Genomic DNA, 20,752 nt, shown 5'->3' with positions numbered 1-20,752 from the left:
CCTGGAAGGGTGGTTAGAGGCCAGCATATTGGACCCACTGAGAGCTGCAGGTTGGTGACAGGTGACAGTGAGCCTGCAGCACAAAGCCATCCTCGCCACTGGGAAAGGTCTCGAGCTGAGTCCCCTGAAGACGTGTCCCAGGCACACAAGGGAAACATGAGGACGGAGGCGAGGCGCTGCTGCCACCACGAGGCCAACCTCGATTGTACATAGGGCACTCTTGGTGTCCTCCTCTTCCTTTTGAACACAGGAAGTATGGGGTGTGGCTGTGGGGTGGGGGCGTGCGGCTGGGGGTATGAGTGCACTTGAGCAGTGTGCGGCTGTGAGGGTGTGAGTGACTGAAGGGGAGAGGTGTGTGACCATTGGGTGTGACGGTGTGACTGAGGCTAAGCTGTGTGTGACTGTGGGTGAATGTAGGTATTTGGGATGTGAGGTTGTGGGTGTGAGGGTGTGAATGTGAATTAGCAGTGTGTAGTTCTGGCTGTAAGGGTGTGAAGATGACTATGGGTGTTTAGAGTGTGTTGAGTGTGGGTGTAAGGAGTGTGCGGTTGTGAGTGTGAGTGTGACTGCGGGTTGTGAGGAGTGTGGTTGTGAGTGTGAGATGTGAGTGTGAGATGTGAGTGTGGCTGTGGGTGTGTGAGGAGAGTGTGGGTGTGAGTGTGAGATGTGAGTGTGTGTGTGAGGAGTGTGTGAGTGTGAGATTGACTGCGGGTGTGTAAGGAGTGTGCGGTTGTGAGTGTGAAATGTGACTGCGGGTTGTGAGGAGTGCGGGTGTGAGTGTGAGATGTGAGTGTGTGTGAGGAGTGTGTGTGTGTGAGATTGACTGCGGGTGTGTGAGGAGTGTGTGTGTGTGTGAGATTGACTGCGGGTGTGTGAGGAGAGTGCGGGTGTGTGAGATGTGAGTGTGTGTGTGAGGAGTGTGTGTGTGTGAGATTGACTGCGGGTGTGTGAGGAGAGTGTGGGTGTGTGTGTAGACGTGGAATATGACATGAGCCTCCCACTGCTGCCTGTGGCTCCCTATTAAGAGGCCGTCTCCTGAGCCCATTCTTGTCCCGTCTCTCAGCCTGAACTACCAGCAGAACAGTCCGAGGGGGGTTGCTGTCTCTCTGCATCTACCTGACCCTCTCCAGTGTCTTGTAGTGCATGGCTTCTGAGTCAGGAACTGACCTCCTGGGTCCTCCAGACTGTTCCTCACAGCTTCTCCACTTGCCTGGACACCTGCACGCAGGTAGCGTTAGACCACAAAGCTGGCCACCTGGCTGTCTCTGAGGCACCTGTGAGTTTCTTTCTCAGAGCGGAAACAGCACTCTGACTTGGGGTCTGAGGCATCTGCAGCCCGAGGATGGGCTGCCTGCTCAAGAGGCCGAGAGCTGGTGAGCTCCTTGGCCTTCTGGGAATAATCCAGTTCCATCAGCTTGCAGCTCAGCCCAAATGGGACGAGGAAGGGAGCTCGGGGCCCCTGGTCACAGTCTGTACCCAGGAAAACAGCGATGCCCCTGTGCCTCCCTCAGACGCGTCTGGTGGCTTCCTGGTCAGCTGGTTTCTCCGTCATTGGCCCTTGTGGGATGGGCAGCTTGGTGTGGGAGTGTTCACATTCTGGTTCAGTCTCTCTCTGACTAGGTGCTGGCTCGGGTGAGTGTCTCGCCCTCTCTGAACCTGTTGTCTCTTCCTTGTGAGGCCATGGTGACTTCATTCAGACGAAAGGCTTGGTGAACAGCAGCAGCTGTTGCTTGATGAGTTTTCCTCCCTGTGTGGCTCTGGTGGCTTCCAGTGGCTGTTCTCTGTGGCAGAGCCATGGCAGTAGCTGGCTGCAGGAAGGCAGCCAGTGGGAAATTTGCAAGTGTAGCGCCCTTTCCTTTCCTGCCAGGAAAAAGTGGTGCCTGTGTCTCTGGGGGAAGGGAAGACACCATCCCTATCGGGACTGGGCTGCAGGGGTCCGCGGTGGATCCTCAGGGCCTTTCAGCTCTGTCGTCCTCTGTTCCTCATCCTCCTCTCCCAGTGCCTAACCCTGGCTGGGTGCAGCTAGGGAGCGCGTTCATCTTCTGAGGTGGGACTCTGCCTCTTCGCCTCTTTTGTTTTTCTCCTTTACATGACACCTGTTGCTCATAGGTACAAATCAAATGAAGAGTATATATATGTGCGAGGCCGCGGCCGAGGGAAATATGTTTGTGAGGAATGTGGAATTCGCTGCAAGAAGCCCAGCATGCTGAAGAAACACATCCGCACCCACACTGACGTCCGGCCCTATGTGTGCAAGCACTGTCACTTTGCTTTTAAAACCAAAGGTAAGAGACAGTCAGCTGGGGCACCGCCCTGCCCAAGGCAGGGATCCCCCTTGGGGGAGCCCCAGCACAGAGCCCTCTGCCTGGGGGCCTGGAGTACCCCCGCATCCTGAGCTCCCACTCCACTTGGTACCCATGGCAGAGCGGTGGCTCTAGACTGGTCAGTGATGCCCACAGCTGCCACAGTCACGGCATGGACCCTGCACACAAGCTCCCGCCCACTCTCTACAGAATCTAGCCTACACTTTGTGGTTTTCTGTAGGCCATCACCCTTCCTGTGCATGCCTTCCATGGATCTGATGACCTCTGGCATGCACACTTGTCACAGTCACTCTTGCATTGGAGATCCATCCCACTTGGAGCCGCGCGACATACTTGCATGTTCACCTCTGTCCACTTCTCGCCACACCTCGCATTCTGTGAGCCACCCGGCTTCTCTGCAGCATTCAGTGCAGGGTCCAGCTGCAACCTGCCCCACCCCCATCCTGAGGGCCTATCACTTCAGCTTCCAGCCATGCTCCACAACAGAGTCAGGGAAGGGTCTGGCCGTCATCTGTGAGAGGACAGACTGCTTGTTGAGGGCATGCATCTCAGAGAGCTGTGGTGGGCGATGGTGGCCTGGGCTTGCTGCAGTCTCTAGGCCCTGGTGGAACCAGGATGGTTCATAAGGTTCTTAGATGGGGCGCATCCCTCGCTGGGAGGTCCTGTAGCTTGCTTGCAGAGAAAGACGGTGAGCCTTGCAAGGAAGCTTGGGTACTCAGCACCGTTGGCGGGTTTTGCCTCTTGCTTTGAAGATTCCTGGGTTTGGACATGAGGATCCTGTCTTTTCTTCTGAGTCAGTTAGAAGAGGAGTCATAGAGGGCTGCAGAGACACAGCTCCAGGCAGACTTTGGCTTTCGACTTTCTTTTCTTCTGAAACACAAGAGGCAGAGCAGCAGCTGTGAACAGGAAGGAGCTGAGCCCTCCAGCCTCCTGTTGCCATCAACTCTTGCCATTCTAGGTCAGGGGTCATTGTCTACTCCCTGGCCCAGTGGCCTCCTTTCCGGCATGTTCCACTTCTCATTTCTTGACCGTTGGCCGACCCCGGCCCTCCTCTGTCTTCTCGGTCATCTTCTAGCTGAGCCCGCAGTTTCCATGGAGGTTTGGAGTTGGTCAGAGACGCCACCCTTCCACTTCTCTTTCTGGGTTCTCTTTCTTAGCATCTCAGAAACAATGTCTCAAAAGGTGCTGAGAAGAAAATTAGACAAGAGCCCTGCCAGACCCACGCATCCCAGCTTAGCGTGTGTGGGTCCCTGTCCCACACCTCCAGTCCCACTCCTGAGGTGTGGAAGAGAGATGGGAGTCACTGAGTGACAGCTTAAACAAGGAGGTCTTTAACTTTGAAAGTAGAGACTTCTTGATTGGGCTGGAAGAGACCACAAATGCTGCAGCTCCTGTCCCAAGGACACAATGTCCTCCTCCTCCTCCCTCCATTGGACGAGGCAACCTCTAAGTGGCCAACAGATGCTGCTTCTCCTCTGGGCGTGTCTAAGGAATTGAACTCTTCCATCCTCAGCATGAAGAGCCCTGAGGAGCTTCCCACCTGGGCTGCCCACTGTGTACCCCAGTCCTCTGAGGAGCCCCCACTTAGTCCCTTGGCCTCACTCATTCTGGAAGCTCTGAGAATGACTTCAGCCCTCAGGGAACCTCCACTGTCCAGGAGGTACCTTCCTTGGAAACCACACTCAGCTGCCTACAGTTTGGTCTCTGGGAACTTTTCTGGGGTCTCTCTGTCTCTGAGCTACCCAGAGATCCAGAGGGTCCTGAGGGCAGAGCCTGCGGCCTTCCCATTGCTGGAGATAGAGACTCTCTCAGGGAGGCTGGGCTTTGCTCTTGGCCAATGATCAGAACAAGCTAAAGTCTTCCTCCCCTGGGCCTCCCAGCCAGGGATAAGAGAAGTGAGCCTAAAAACAGAATCTCACACTTCATGCCTGGCACGGATGAGAATAGAGAGAAGTTCCCCTTGGACATGAAGGGAGAGCGGGAGGCAGGAGCACACGGCTTTCCTCGTAGCCACGGCTCTGATGCCCTGTTGACTGTCAGCTCTGACGATGCCAGCCCCTCCTCTCCTCTAGGATCTGTCTGCCTGCTTCCTAGCAGGCCTTGCTCTTGAGTTGCGTCTCCATCTAGGGTACATGGACACTGAGGCTGGGCCTGGCAGACCTCAGGCCCTTGCCTACATCATCTGGCTATGTCTGAGCCAGGAGATCCTTCCTGTCTGTCTCTGTCTGCCTGTCTGTGTCTTGTCTTTATGTCTGTCACACACTCAAGTGGCAGTTTGGCCTCTGGGAACTACTTGAGGAGGGTCTCTGTGGGTGGGGCAGGAGGAGATAGCAAGCTAGCCCAAGGAGGGTCCCTTTCTCTGTCTAGATTCTTCCTAGAGGCCACTGCGTGCCTGAGCCTTGGACAGGCCCTTGCACCCATCGCCTAGGGGGCAGGCCCTTGTTCAGCCGGGGGGACAAGGTGATTGTCTTCTGCTCTTACTGGCAACAGCTCCTCCGCCAGACAGCCTGCTCTCCCGGCCACTCACCCATCCTCCACTCCCAGATGCCACGCTGGGCTGTCCGTGGAGGCTGGGTTGACTGGGAAAACCTTGGCTGAGCAAGCCTCCTCTTTACAGCCTCCACAGGATGTTGACAGAGGAAGGATGGGCCTTTTGAGTGTGGGCTCCCTCCCACCTCTTCTGAGAGCCTCTGGGGTCCCTACTGAAGGGCGACAGCATCCTGAGGTTACTAGCAATCACCCCCCCCCCCCGCTAATCCAGCACAGTGCCTGGCAGAGTCCGAGGCAGAGACATAGCTCACTGGTAGAGTGATTGCCTACCATTCCCAAGGCCCTGGGTGGCACCCCAGGCACAATGTTGAATAAAAGACACTGTCATAGGAGGTGGCTCGCTCTGTGCCAGCCATACTCTACTCCCACGTGCTTTGTCTTATGATCTTCCCACCAGGTGGGTATTGCTTTCCCACTACAAAAACTGGGGCCCCACAAGGTGAAGAGCATTATAAAAAAAAACTCTCTCAAAACCACATAGCTAACAGTGCAGTGCCCAGCCACCCTACCTCCCCAACCAGGCCATCCAGCTACAAAGCCACCTGGATCCCTTCTTGCACTGCAAGGCCAGCCAGATCTGAGGGTCCCAAGCCCTGAGTCTGGCCGGGGCTTGACACTAGCCAACTCTGTGGCTCTTGGCCAATTGCTTCACTGTACTGGTTTACAGGAGCCCTGCCAGTACCCAGGACAGTCAGGAACCTTGCCCAGTGATGTCATCAGCTCCTGAGCCCAGAGTTAGGTCAGAAATGGGGAGAATAACCCTAGTAGAGTTTGAATGACATGGTCTGTGAAGTCTCATCCATCACTTCCTTCTGGGTGCCTTTCTCAGGAGACTGAACACTACTCTCTGTGTCTAGCATTGTTGGATAGAAATCTAAATTTTCCAGGTAACATTGACAAATTGTCCTCTGTGACGTAGGGTACTCACAGGAGGGATCCAAGGGCTGGAACCTTGGGGTCTCTGGTACACAACTGTCTTGTCTTGCCTCCTGCCTGCTCTGCTCATACAGGGAGCATGAAGGGCATGAGACTGAATTGTGGTCTCTGTCTGGATGCAAGAGAAAGGCCCAAGGTGGGCGGGGTAGACCCAGGAGTGATACGTGGGCGAGGAGCTGGCTTCTCTCTAGTCCTGGCCACCCACATTCACCCAACCTAGGGGATCTCACTTATGCTTCCCCAGCAGCCTCAGCAAAACCTGAAACTTCTGAATGATGATGACCCTCAGATTCAGCTATGAGTTCTCCCCATGTTTATCTGTCTGTCCGTCTCTCCTGTTAGCCCCCTCCTGTCGACTCCTCTAACAGTGTCCCTGTTCCTGTCACCTCCCACAGATTGTCTTGTCTGCCCATCTCCATTGGTCTGCCCGCCCATCCAGCTGCCCTTTCTCCTTCTATCCTACTGTCTGGCCTCCCACACATTTCCGTGTGTGGACATTCATTCCTCTTTTCATGTGGCTGTCCATCCTCCCATCTTTTTACGGACCGACTTCCACCCATTCTTCCATTTATGTTTCTTCCTAACAGTCATGTACCCCATCTGTCTATCATCTGTCTGCTCGTCCAGTGTCCCATCCATCAATCACCATGCTCCTGTTCTTCTCTCCATATCCCTCTGGTCAGCTATCCACCCACCCATCCATCCATCCATCCATCCACCCATCCATCCATCCATCCATCCACCCATCCATCCATCCATCCATCCATCTATCCATCCATCCATCCATCCACCCCCAGTCCCTCTGTGCATCCCTTTCTAGAGACATCACCTCTCTGTTCCACCCCTCTCCATCCATCCATTCATTCAAACTGTGAGACACTGTGCCTGACTCAGGGCTGCTGACGTGTCATGTGATCAGTCACGTGGAAGCAGGGCACACAACCCAAAGGAACTTCATGCATTGTCTGTGTTCTCTGGGGACAAGTCAGGGAGCTTGGCTTCTCCTCCCAGCACCTGCTGTCCACAAAGCTCATCACCCTGCAGCCTATGATGTGTGTGCACAGCGGGGAACCTAACACTGTTGCTGTGGCCCTGGTCCCAGGAGCTGCAGCCCTGACTCCTCAACCTGTGGGGCCAGACCTACAACTTGAGGCAGCACCTTAGGGCTTCACAGAGCCTTAGCCAACCTGTCCCCAGAGCATGCTGTCTTCACTGTGCCCTGGGTCCCTTGCCTGTGTATCTCACTATTACTACAAATGACCACACCCTGGTTCCTCTGCCTAGACCCCAAGGTTTGGCCTTATGGGTGGCCTAGAAGTACACTCAGCCAGGATTTCTCAGTCCCCATGTACTAAGTGAGTCATAAGAGCCCATGTCATTCCAGCATTTATGATGGCAAATTATCAGGGCTGGAACGATGGCTCAACAGTTAAGAGCCCTGCCAGCTCTTCCAGAGGTCCTGAGTTCAATTCTCATTACCCACATGGCAGCTCATAACTGTCCGTAACTCTAGTTCTCGGGGATTTGACACCCTCTCACAGAGTATATACAGGCAAAACGCCAGTGCACATTAGACAGACAGACAAGATTAGATTGCACATTCTCTGAGTGTGCCACTAGTACCTGGGCCCAAACTCAAGACAGAGCAGCAGAAGAAAATGCAGTCTTTTCATTTTCCCTTTGTTGTGTTTTAACTGGCGTCTCAGGCTGTCACTGTCCCCTCTGTCCCCGCCCAGCTGCATGTCCTCTCCACTCCAGCCTCTGTGTTTCACCTTCGGCAGGAGTTCTAACTCCGTAGTCTGGCCTGGACACTGGGGCAGAGGGTGCCTGGCCCCTGCCCAGCCCCTGACAGTGGTCTGAGGAGCTGTGGCCTGCAGCTGTGTGTCACCTCCATATGCTCAGCCTTCTCTGCCCTCTTCCTGCCAGCAGGCCTGAGTCTGTCCTCGTTTCTTTCCAGGGAATCTGACTAAGCACATGAAGTCGAAAGCCCACAGCAAAAAGTGCCAAGAGACGGGGGTGCTGGAGGAGCTGGAAGCCGAAGAAGGTGCAGTGCAAACCTCTTTCCCTGGCCCCCCTCCCCCTCCCTCCTCCCCTCCCCCTCCCCCTCCCTCCCCCTCCCTCACCCCTCCCTACCTCCTCCCCCTCCCTCTCCCCTCCCTCCCTTCCCTGTCCTACCTCCCTTCCCTGCCCTCCCCCCTTCCTCCCTTCCCTGCCCTCCATCCCTTCCCTGTCCTCCCCCTCCCTCCCTTCCCTGCCCTCCCTCCCTTCCCTGCCCTCCCCTCTAGTTTGCTGAACAACTGGGCAGCAAATGTTAAATTCGTAAAATGCTCCCCGGTGCACATGGCAAGCTACTGTGCAGTTCAGTAGAAGCCAGTGTTCCAGGAGAATCCCAGTACCTGTGGGAGCTCAGGCAATGCTTACTGAATGTGAGCTCATGAGTAACTACAGGCAGCACTGAGTGCCCAGTGTGTCAGGCACATTCTAAGCGCGTGCCCCGAGTTGTCTTAGCAGAATCTGGATGGCTCTGCAGACAGACACTTAGCTAGAAACCACATACCCACCTCCATGCCTCATCTGCCCTGGGCTTAACACATGGGCCCGTGGAGCTGGGAGTGTCCCTGAGAAAGGTAAAGCTAGGTCCCATAGGTCCATCCCTTCCCACTCCTGCCCCGTCTCTACAACCTGGCTACCATCCTCCAATACCAGAGGCAAACATAGCAGATAGGACAGGGGTTAGCAGTAAGGAGGGAGATCAGGCAGGAGACCAGAAGTAACAAACCTTATCTTCAGATTCTCTGAAATCAGGATCAGTGTGACAGGAGGAGAGGGAGGAAAGGGAAAGGAAGAAAGGAGAGCCATGCTTTTGGTTTTGTCTGTTGTTGTTGTTGTGGGGGAGAGCAGGATAACAGTATTTAAATCAAGTTTCCTTTAACATTGGCTAAATCAGTGTTCAGAACAGTAAACTCTTCACAAACTCTAATGCATGGCCCCAAGCTTGTCAGAGTGAACATCAGGCTACAGACGGTGTCTCGACAAGGTCCCTGCAGCACGCAGTAGATGCTTGATTTGCCCCCATTTCAAGAAAAGGGAAAGGAAAGCCCAGCGCTGGGGCCGACAAAGTCACGGAGCCCACTTAGCTACCACCTGCCCTCTGTCCTTGAATGAGATGGGGGCCATGCAGGTGCCCTCTGACCACCCCTGGCTGTGTGCAGGGAACTCCAGCAGGGTGCAGGGATGTGACCCAGGTCAGGCACGTTAGCACAGGCTGAGTGAGCACTGAGAAGTGGGCTAATTCCAGATGCAATCCGAGGCTGAGCCCATAGATCTTGCTGCTACATTGCAGAGGGAAGAGAAGGTGAGAGGAAAGGGACCCAGGATGACTCCAAGTTTTGTAAAAGGATGAACTTGTTACTTCCTGTGCCAAGGTAGACCCAGGCACAGGCATTAGAAACTGGTGCCTCCCAAACACACAAAGCATGGTAGCCGAAGAAGCTGGGAAAGCTCTTAGGCTGCCGGCAGCTCCAGTGCTGGTGAGGAGAAGGTTGTAAGTTACTGCCACCGTGTGGTCAGTCTTAGAAACTGCACCCAGCCGTAGGCTCAGTTCAGTGCCTTCCAGGGGCCTTGATTCCAACAGTGGCAAAAAAAAAAAAAAAAAGAAAAGAAAAGAAAAGAAAAGCCCCATGTGGAGAATCAGGAAGGGAAGGGGGCGGTGCTGAACAGGTAGGGGAGGCACTTAGATACCTGCAGGAACCTGGATGTGGAGTGCCTGAAGTAGTGTGCCCTGGAGAGGGCTTCCATCATCCGTGCACGACTCGGAAAAGAGCAGCCTACCCTTAGGGCCTCTGCTTCCTCCTTCGTCTAGGAAGGCTTTGGGGGGTCAGGAGATGCTGGCCCTGACTCCACCCCCAGCCAGGACCCTGCTTCAGCCTTCATCTGCCAGTGCTAACGGTGCCCCGCCACCTGCCTATGAACTAGCCATCATCACCCAGCAAGAAGATGGTGGGGCAAGGGTTCAAACCCAGGCCACATCTGCTTCTTGAAGCATACAGCCATTTCCAACTGCAGTGTGATAACACGAGGACAGAACGCTAGCTCTGACCCAGCCAGGAGACAGCGGGGTGATTGTCGGGCTCTGCCCTTCTCGGTACTTGGGGCTCCCGCATGGGTGAGGGGCAGGCCTGAGGAAAATCTGAAGGCTGCAGCCAGGGGCTCCTGCCAAAGTCCTAGGCCAGGAAACGAGGGCCTGGAGCCTATACAAGGCTTTGTCCCCACCCCTATCTGCTGCGTCTCCTCCCATCCCCTCATCCTCTTGCTTCCAGTCACCCGGGGCCTCCTGGGCCTCCCTTTGTCTGGAAGCTCCTGATCTGTCCTAATAAGAGCAGGTACCCGACCACTGAGGTATTAGCACACTAATGCTGCCTTTCCGTGGGCATGGTGGAGAGGCAAAGCCAGCACCCCAGGGTTCCAGGTCTACCTTTCCTAAACAGGAGAAGATGCAGTGTTGGTGTCTGTGATTAATAGGACTAGTGCACCCACTGAACACATTAGTCCACCTGTCACCAGCCATATTGGTCCTACCACAGCAGTCTAGTGATGGGCCAGCAGAACCCAAACTCTCCGGGTAATCTCCCAGAGTGCAGAGGGCTGCCCATTTCAGAAATGTCTCAGTCTGGATTGTTCCTGGTGGCACAGCTTCAACCCAACTGAAGGAAACCGTGACCCCATAAGAAGCCAGACCCGGAAGCTAGCATTCATAGTGCTCCACGGGGCAGAAATGGCAGGGGTGAGTCCTGCCCTGCAGACTGAGGTCAGCCTAGCCCAGATACCCACAGAGGCCAAACTCTGCCATCTGCCAGAAGCTGTTGTGTAGGCCAGCTTGGTCATGTTGGCATCTGGTTTGCATTTTAACTGACTGTGACTGTCTTGTAGTCCAGCCAGCCTGTCCTATCCCAGAATGATAGATGCCATCATTAATGAGGTCATAGGGGACTATAATTATTTGGGCCCTTGCTATATGCACCAGGCCCATATTCGTATGACAAAAGGGGAGACTGAGGCACGGCATTGTGGAACCCACACTGAGAAACAAGAAGGCAGATGGTCTTGTTTGCCACGGTGAAGTTTCAGCCCTGCTGCTACCTTACTTGGGCAGGTTACTTAATCCTCCTTACCTCAGTTTCCTTATCCACAACATGAAGGTAAGAATAGAAGCACCTCCTCGGTGATCCCAGGGCTCTTTGATGAACTACACAAAATCACATAAAGCCTCCAGAACTGAACCTTCACATTGAGGCGTGAGGTCATTGCACGCTATTATTTACAGAGTTTTCTTCTATCTTCTATGTCACCTGGTTGTCCGCCATGTGGCATTATGCCTACTTGGCAGGTAGTGAAAAGGGATTAACCTGAAGCAGCTGTAACCTTGAGTCTCCCGGTTCTCCCCCCCCCCCAGGAACCAGTGATGACCTGTTCCAGGACTCAGAGGGGCAAGAGGGCACCGAGGCCGTGGAGGAGCACCAGTTCTCAGACCTGGAGGACTCTGACTCCGACTCAGACCTGGATGAAGATGAGGAGGAGGAGGAGGAAGAGAGCCAGGATGAGCTGTCCAGGCTATCCTCAGAGGCAGCTCCGCTCTGCCTGCCAACCACACTACAGGAGGACTCCTCACCCATTCAGGGCCGTCAGCCTCCAGATACCACCTCTGACGAGGCCCCACAAGGCAGCTCCATCTCAGAAGCCACACACTTGGCAGCCAGCAGTTGCTGCACACCTAGGCGGGGTACCCCAGGCCTTCCCCAGGTGGGACTGGCCCCAGTGGAGACGGACATGAGCTCGGCTCTAAGTTCCAAGGCTATGCCCCCTAGGAGGTCATGGTCCCCAAGCAAAGAACCAGGCAGCCGCCCCTCACTCACTCGCAAACATGCACTCAGCAAAAACGACTTGTCTCCCCAGCGATGTTCACCGGCCCGAGAAGCTCAGGCCTCAGTCACAAGCACACCTGGCCCCCAGATGGACCCAGGAAGGGACAGAGGCCCTCATCTTTGTGGGTCTCCAGGACTGGAGCTGTCTCCTCTCACTCCCCACCCCATAGGAAGAGAGGTGCCCCCTTGGGCACCTCTGCCCCATGAACTCAAGAGTGCCACAGACACTGGCACCCCCAGATATTCACCCACCAGAAGATGGTCTCTGGGTCAGGCTGATTCACTCCCACAGTCAGAGCTGCCAGGGAAGCGGCCCCTGGCTGGGCCCTGCAGCCCCTCAGTGGGCAAGTGTAGCCTGGGCTTGGGGCCGGTTCCACAGGCTCTCCTCCAGCCCGTGCCTCTACCTCACACACTTCTCAGCAGAAGCCCTGAAATGTGCAGCTCTGCATGGGTGAGTCCCCAACATGGCCTTCCTGGGGGGGCGGGAGCTGCCCGCTCATACCCTCTGCATGTCACATCCAGAGCCAGCCTGGCATTCCTGGTCTGGTCACATCGCAAACATGTCTTGGGTCCCTCCCCCCCCCCCCCCTCCCCGTGCCAGCTAATATTGCACTTCCCCGCGCCCTCAGATACCTCAAACGTGGCTCTGGAGCTCGTGGGCTCTGGGTTCTAGCCCTAGTGAGCAGTGTAGCCTTGGATGTGGGTGTAAGCACTTGTTTCTTCAGCTGTCCCTTCCCTGTCCACTAGTGTCCTTGGAGCAGATGGCAGAACTTTAGTAAAACCATCCATCCCCATCACATCCTTCAAGGACTTCAGTCCCCTCCACCCCTGGGAAGCCAGCAGCATAGTGGCTAAGAGCAGCATTGCCTCTGTCATTTCTGTGTCACCAAGCCGCTGCTACCCATCTCGATCGCTGGTGACATCTGTCTTCTACATTGTCCCCGCCCTGATGCCTTGCAGTGTCTGTACCACAACACCCTGCCACCATGGCTGCCACCACCCAGTGCTGGCACTGTCCCGTTTGACATTTCTATCACTGTGTTGTCATGACCCCACAGCATCCCTTCTGGGGGAGCACTGACCAAAACGCCTTTCTTGTTAATTCGGGGGTCCCATTAAAATTCCTGTGGTGAAGATTGAGATCCTTGGGTGGGAATTCATATGCAAGGGTAAAGTTAGGTCAAGACCATTTTAAGAAGGGAGGAGGCCAAAGAGCCAAAGTAGACCAGGGTGACCACAGAGCCCCCATACCCAGGAGCCCTCCTGCAGCTGTGGGACCAACATGTACTTCTGAGTTGCCCATAGGAAGCTCTTGAGCACTGTGATGGGAGTCCCAATTCCAGCCCCACTCCCCACCCTACTCTGACCTCAGGTGGGCCTGCCCTCAATGACTCTAGACCTCAGCTCTGCGCCTGCCAGGCATGTAACCTTTGCCTTCCCCTGTCTTGTTTCTGACCCCACAGAAAACTGAGATTCCAAGTCCATCCTGCTCAGCCGGCCCTGTTCCTGTCTTCCCCCGACCATTCTCTGCCCCCCATGACTTCCATGGCCACCTCCCCAGCCGCAGTGAGGAGAACCTCTTCAGCCACCTGCCTCTGCACTCCCAGCACCTGAGCCGCGCCCCCTGCCCCCTCATTCCAATCGGTGGGATTCAGATGGTACAGGCCCGGCCAGGAGCCCACCCCACCCTGCTGCCAGGGGCCTGTGCAGCCTGGGTCAGTGGCTTCTCAGGGGGTGGCAGTGACCTCACCAGAGCCCGAGAGGCCCAGGAGCGCAGCCGCTGGAGTCCCACAACGAGTCCTTCTGCATCGGTGTCTCCTGTGGCCAAGGTCTCCAAGTTTACACTCTCTTCAGAGCTGGAGGAGGAAAGGACGGGCAGAGGCCCAGGAAGACCTCCTGACTGGGAACCTCAGAGGGCTGAAGCCCCTGCAGAACCCATGGGCACACGCAGCCCCTGTTCCCCACAGCTGCCCCGGGGCCACCAGGTAGCACCATCCTGGAGCGCCCTCTTGGAGTCACCACACACACTGGCCAACCGCAGGGCCTCGAGCTTTCCACCGATGGACCGCAGCAGCTCCATGGACTGCCTGGCAGAGGCCTCCACGCACTTCCCATCCCGGAGCAGGAACCTCTCTGGGGAACCCAGGACCTGTCAAGGCTCCCCTGAGCTCTTACATAGTGGGGAGCCCAGGACACCTCTATTCCTACCCAAAGACAGTGGCCCCCCAAGCACCTAGCCTCTCCAGCCGCTTCATCTGGTTTCCAGGGTTCAGCAACAGACATTCCCAGCCAACTTCCTGGAGTCACCATGCTCCCATGGGCGTCCTCTCCCATCTGTCCACCTGTCCATCAGTCCACACGGCTCCTGCTCAGACCCATCTGTTATATTGTTCCACATATGCAGTTACCTGTGCCTTTTTCTAGACCTTTTGTTGCTTGAAAAGAAACAACACAAATCACACACATCCATAAAAACAAAACAAAACACCACTGAGGAGCTTGAGGCTGTGACTAGTTTGTGCTTTGGGGACAGGGCTGTAGGAGGGGCCTCTTCACCTCCAATGCCACACTCCACACTGGCAGCTGTCCCACCTCAAGGCCCATGAGAAGTTACATTGCACCGAGGGAAAGAAGAAAAGGGGAGGGGGAAGTATCATTAAATTCAAGGCAAGCACTCCTAGAGAGACGCCTAGGATTCCATGTATATACCCAGCTAGTAGCCACTGCACTCTGCACAATGACCAGAACTCCGAGGCAGAAAAACACCAATACAGGCAGAAACCAACCCTAAGAACATTAGCTTTTCTTGTTTTTCTAAGAGTCAGGACAAAAAGCTGCTTTTTGCTAGCATCTCAGTACAGAGTAATAGCATGCAGGGACGCAGTGTGGACAATGGAAGGGACGCAGTGTGGACAGTGGACTCATCTTCTCCCTCTATACTCCACCTTCTCCCGGAGCTAATACAGGGGTCCAGGTTTCTCCTACACACCTGTAGGTCTCTGCCTCCTGGGCCTGGCCATGGACTGGCTCCTTTATGTTTAGAAATACCTGAGGATGAAGGGACCATGGCAAGACTAAAGATATTCCTAGTCCAAGCCTGTTCTGAGCCTGGGGTTTGGAGTCTGTTTCCCCTCCGTCCCCAAGAAACGAAGTGTGGCAGGCTCTTCCCTCGTGGCTGGATTACACATGAGCACATAGACACACATAGCAACCAAAGATGGTGTTTGGTACTTTTTCCAACCTCTTGAGATTCCCTTCTCTTGACTTGGAATATTTCTGAATTGCCCCAAGTCATTTGAATTTTTCTCCAGTTCCCAAGGCAAAACCTACTTTGGAAAAATAAAAGTAATAGGACCAAAAATTAAAATCCCAGGTTGAAATATAGAACCTGACTTTTTGAATGCAAAAAGAAAAAAATATTATGGTTACTGTTTCAAAGACAGAAATGCTCTTTGCCTTCTCCAAAGGAGAGAGAGAGAAAGGGGACAGTGGTGAGGAGGCCCCTCCTACAGCCTTGTCCCCAAATCACAAAGCATGTTCCAGCTATGCTGGATACTGTTGTCACAGTATTGGAAGCACAGGCCTATGCCTGGACATCAGGCGGGGCACGGGGTGAAGGCTCAAGGGAGAGCTGAATGCTGAGGCTGTTATTTGAGAAAACAGACAAGGCTGTGAGGGCACCATGCTGAGCTACCCTCTCACTCCCTACAGTTTGCGCCCTTCTCCATCTGGCAAATCAGCAGCCACAGCCCAGTGCCCAGGCCAATCACCTGGCTTGTGCTCTTTGTCTGACCCAATACTTAAAAAGTAAGAGTCCGTAGGTCAGGGCCTCCTGTGTACCTGGGAGAAGCTGTCAAGTCCAGCTGGGACTCTGGGGGGAAGAGAGGTCACAGCTTTCCTCCCATCTGCCCCTCAGCCCTAAACAGGCCTCACAGATTGGAGATACTAAGGGCTGAGGTGAGGAGCTGAACATCAAGCTTGATGGCTTCCTAGGCAAGATCTCCTGTCCACAGACTACAGGCTAGCTTCTGACCTTGAGATAGCCACTGCTCTCCACTTCATTCTATACCCAAGATCTCCTGGGAATTACTCTCCTGACTCCTCTCTCTCATTCTCTCATTCTCTCATTCTCTCATTCTCTCTCTTTCTCTCTCTCTCTCTCTCTCTCTCTCTCTCTCTCTCTCTCTCTCTCTCTCTCTCTCTCTCTCTCTCTCACACACACACACACACACACATCCTTCTTCTCTGGCAGTCTAGTGGCAGATACAGTATGGTCACAGAATGGAGAGTCCCCACAGTTACTGGTCCCAGCCAACTCAGGGAAATGGGATATAGCAAAGCTAGGAATTGGAGACTTGTCTCTAGGTGACAGAGATAGAATACACCGATAGACTCTAGCCCCACACAGATGCCCAGAGGGCTGCAATGGATGCCATTACCAGGCACAGCTCTAATCTCATTCAAACTCTCTCCGCCACCCCCAAGCCCATGGCCCCGGGCTGCACACACCTTCTCCATCTGGAAAACCTCTCACTCCAGGAATACAGTCTGGGCTCCTTGCCCACAACCGGCCACTTCTGACTTTGCAGTCTGCCTGTGACACTATTGTCAGTGATGACAGCCTAGTTCGGACACCTATGTGGGGTCTGCAGAACAAGATGGCCACTCCTCGGTACAGACTGTCTCTGATCCTTACCTGTGACTGCTGGGGAGATCTCAAGTCAAATCCTGTCCTCCATGGGTGGTGGTTCCAAGCCACCTGTCACTGAGGCCTGACCCCTAGAAACCCTTTACTGGGTGACCTCACATCATTCAGAGTACTAACCCCTTCCTCACCAAGGGCAGGTCCGCCTCTTCCCAACCCCAATCATAGCCGACACTCTGGTCCCAGGCACCAACACCCTCCAGGGGTTCTGACAGGGGTAGCTGCCTATTATCCAGACACAAAGTCTGCCTGGCTCAGTGGGGAAACCTCTTAAAAGCATTGGATCCCAGCTTCCTCTAGGCATTGTTCGCTCTCGCCTGGCCCAGTGGCCTAGGAAGAAGGAATATGTCTGAGCTGAAGTCTCCTTCTAGTCCTTGCTGCTGACTCTTCCAGGTCAAGTCCTGGGAGACTGATCTGCTCTGCCGTGTTGTCTAAGAAAGTTCCCAAAGTCAGTGCCGCCAAATCTGCTTCTGTGTTGTGGTCCCTGTCTGCTTGACATTTGAAAACCGCTTGGGCACTGCTGATCACTTTACTGAATGTGGTGATCAAGAAGAAAGGGAACCGTGTAGGCAAATGTAAGATACTCACGCTCTGTAAGATAAATCTTTGCCTTTGTTTTTCGAAAAGGTGTATGCGTTCTGTGCGTGAAATCGTCTGTAGAGAGTTTCCACTTTCTTCAATGGCAATACATTCCAAAACTCGTACTGTAGACATGTACAGCAACCGCATCGGAGAGGGGTAGTTTTGCCTGTGGTTTTATTTAAACTCCAGTTTCTACACTTGTGTCTTGCAGTTGTCAGTATGGTATTCATCAGTGCAAAAGAAAAACAACAATAACAACAACAACAACAAAAAAACTCAAACAAAAATCCACGCAGGTCTAAAGCACAGTGTCTGTTGTACAAAAGGAAAGAATCGCTCAGTATTGGTGTGTGTGACCCTTGTAAATCCCATCTGTACTGTGAATGAGACGTTTTTACAAGTATAATAATTGCCTTTATTACTGCTTGGGCTGAGTGTTCAGCCTGAAGATATTTTTTAAAAAAAATAGCACGTTGGAATAAATTTGAAAATTCCCAACAGAGCCTTGTTGGCCTGGCTCATGGCTTTTCTTACTCTTTTTCAAAATGTATTTTTATTTATGCATCTGTGTGAGTGTATGCCACATAAAGGGGTGTCCCTAAAAGCCAGAAAGAGGGTATTAGAGCCCCTGAAGCTGGAGTTAAAATGCGCGGTCTTGTATGGGTGCTGGGAACCTAACTCAGATCCTCTGGAAGAGCAGCAAGTGCTTTTAACCACTGAGCCATCTTTGTGGCCCTATCTTGGCTTTTCTTGAGGACTACAGATTATCAGGGTTAGGGGAACACTGCATGTCCTAAGCATTCGTTTTATTATACAGCAATCAGCCCCATAGAAGGGAAATGACTAGGTCACCGTCACATAGCCTGGGACTTCAATTATTTCCCTCACTTCTGGCCTGTCAATAAAATCCTCCATACACCACCATGGGAAAGAAGCCTGAATTCATCCCTAGGGTAACCATATCAAATTTTCACCTGGCTTTAAACAATAGGAATGGACTCCCCAACAGTTGTGGAACACAGGAGTCTGAAATCTTCTTCTGTGGTTATGCCACCTTGAACATGTCCATTCTCGTTGATCTTTGAAGCTAACTAGAATGGGCCTGGCTAGTACTTGGGAGATGTCTGAGGTCTGGGTGTTGCCAAGTTGGTCCTTCTGCAGGTTCTGAGGAGACTTCGTTCTTGGCCTTCCTCGGCTCCTGGTGGCTGCAGGTAAGTCATGGTAGTCCTGGCTGTTAGACTCTGTCAATCTCATGACTCTTCCATACATCCGTGCTCCCTTCCCCAACACACTCATCATTGGACTTACAGTCCCACCTCCCTCCAGGATGTTCTCATCTCAAGATCCTCATCACAGCTGCAAAGGACTCTGTTCCAAATAGGGAACTCTCAGAAATTCAGGAATTATGATTTATGACAATATTTGAGAGCCACTGTTGAACCAGCTATAGTATGGATCCTGACTCCAGATCCTGACACAGACACTGATGGCTTGTGTGAGGTTGGGAAGGTCAACTAACCTCTCTGTGCCTATTTTCCCATCTGGAAACCAAAATGTAATGTTCTAAGTCTGAAGGAAGGGTCGTTGTGAGGATTAAATTAGATGTGCATGCAGGAAAGCCAAGGATACCTTGAACACAGTAAGTCCATGACAGTTTATGCACAGCCTTCAAAAAACAATGTGGGAATAGCTAGGATGGCAAAAATGTGATTTCCCATCTTCTGTAGTCAACACTGAGTGCCAGTGAAGGTTGCCAGTGTCTGTTGTACAAAAGGAAAGAATCACTCAGTATTGGTGTGTGTGCCCCTTGTAAATCCCATCTGTATTGTGAATGAGACATACAACAGACACTGTACAGGGCCCACCTTCAGAGAGCTTCCATCTGAGCTGGCTTTGGGCAGTCATTTTGTCACAGACTCAACTTCAGCAGTGACAGAGAGCAAAGGTTCTCGTCTACAAGAAGTCAGAATATCAGGAAAACTTTCCTAGAAAGACCCTACGACAGCAAGGAAAGGAATCCAGGTCAATGGGTCAAGCAGGAGGCTTTGGGACACGGTGTTAGCCAGAAGATGAGCACTACGGACCTAAAAGGATAACTTTATTTGGGCAAAGGGGACCAATGCCAACTTATGGAAAAGATGGACCAGCACCATTCCTGGCACATGGCTGGCCCTCTGTAGACATGCTGAGAACTGTATGGCCAACGGTGGGCATGGATGGGTATTGAAGAACCATCGAGGCAAAGATGGGAAGGGACACTTTGTCATACACCTAGACACAGGCAGCTGGACAGTAGCAGGACAGTTGTGAGATTGATTGATGATTGATTGATTGATTATGGGGAGAAAATATTGAACATTGTGGCTGGTGGAATAAGAGAAGCCTAGGGGCGAAGGAAGGAGGCTTGGGAGTCCAAAAACGTATAAGAAGTCAGCGTGTCTCAGTGACAGTTCATAGTTCCGGTGAGGGATTTTCTGTCAACAAAGTAGAAGCACCAGAGTAAGTTGCAGATGAGCCAAAGAGACCTGAGAGGATGTGAGTGAGCATTGAGGGCAGTGAGAGAACGTCTCCAGGAAAGGAGTGTGTTTTGCAAGTCCGGGGGAGGGGTGGCCACTGTCTGCTCTGCTGTTGGTTTCTCCAATGGCAGTCAGCAGCCAGACCATAGGTACCAAAATTCTCCTAAGCGTGGCTTCTGCCAGCCCACAGCAGAGTGTGGCAGTGAGTGGGGAAGCGAGGAGACGGACAGGTGAAGTGAGACTGTGTGCCATCAAGTGTGGAAGGGGGAGGTGCGGGAAGACACCGTAGCAGTCTGCGATGCTGTGATAAGCACCACCACATGGAGAGGAAGGGGTTTCTTTCATCTGTAGCTTATAGTCCACCATGAAGGGAAGTCGGGGCAGGAACCCAGAGGCACGAACTGAAGCAGAAGCCGTGGAAGAGTGTTGCGTATTGCCTTGCTCCCCATGGCTTGCTCAGCCTGCTTCCCTATGCCACCTGGCCAAGGGCCACACTGCTCACAGTGGAACAGACCCTCCCACATCAGTGCCTTAGGGACTGAACTACAAGGCAATCTAATGTAAGCATGTTCTCAATTGAGAGTCTCTCTTCCCCCGTGACTCTCGCTTGTGCAGAGAGGGTGGGGGGGGAGAGAGAGAACCTAGCCAGTGATGGTCACACAATACCATTTGAATGCAGAGAAAAGGGAGCATCCTTAAACTGTATTTCAGAGTGAGGCCACAGGGAATGAAGCCTATGGACCGCAGTTGTTGAAGAGGCAGAGGCCAGGATGTGAGTGTCGGGTTCCAGGCAGGTGGTGTAGGTAGCAAGTGAGGATCATCTCTAGTGATGACAGAGCTGAGATGAAGGTCGTGTCTGGAAGCCAGGTTACGTCAGTCAGGACAGGTTCTGCTGTGCTGCTGGAATAAGCAGGCCTGACACTCAGGGCTGACGGCAGCAAGAGTACATTCCCTCACTGTACATTCAGTGGGCATCAGCAGAAGAATTCTGCTCACCCCAGTGACTTGGGAGACCCAGACTGATGGCAGCTCCATTCCCGACTCCCATGATCCTCAGAAACAGAAAAAACGAGAGTATTAGGGGTTGGCAACAAGTAACCTGTCATTGCCTGTCTTCATTATCAACGTGCCTGGATTTAGAGTCACCTGGGAGATTGGTGTGGCACACCCTGGGTGTCTATGAGATGTCTCTAGAGAAGAGCCACACAGAGAGAAAAA

The 20,752-nt window shown here is 53.2% G+C and overlaps 1 protein-coding gene across 5 annotated transcripts in view; it reads left to right on the top strand.

Moving 5' to 3' along the window:
* Hivep3 (HIVEP zinc finger 3) overlaps positions 1–17,520 on the top strand; it is a 411,053-nt gene extending 393,533 nt beyond the window's left edge. For all 5 annotated transcript variants that reach the window (XM_040756759.1, XM_005083921.4, XM_040756760.1 and 2 more), the window contains 4 exons: positions 2,110–2,285; positions 7,768–7,854; positions 11,263–12,182; positions 13,195–17,520. In XM_040756759.1, the coding sequence (XP_040612693.1) occupies positions 2,110–2,285; positions 7,768–7,854; positions 11,263–12,182; positions 13,195–13,968 (1,957 nt within the window). In that variant the 3' untranslated portion in view covers positions 13,969–17,520. The remainder of the gene's footprint in view (positions 1–2,109; positions 2,286–7,767; positions 7,855–11,262; positions 12,183–13,194) is intronic.
* The last annotated feature ends 3,232 nt before the right edge of the window (positions 17,521–20,752 follow it).

Source organism: Mesocricetus auratus, unplaced genomic scaffold, assembly GCF_017639785.1.
Source record: "Mesocricetus auratus isolate SY011 unplaced genomic scaffold, BCM_Maur_2.0 Super-Scaffold_100014, whole genome shotgun sequence".
NCBI lineage: Eukaryota > Metazoa > Chordata > Mammalia > Rodentia > Cricetidae > Mesocricetus > Mesocricetus auratus.
This window is presented reverse-complemented; position numbering and strand designations above follow the sequence as displayed.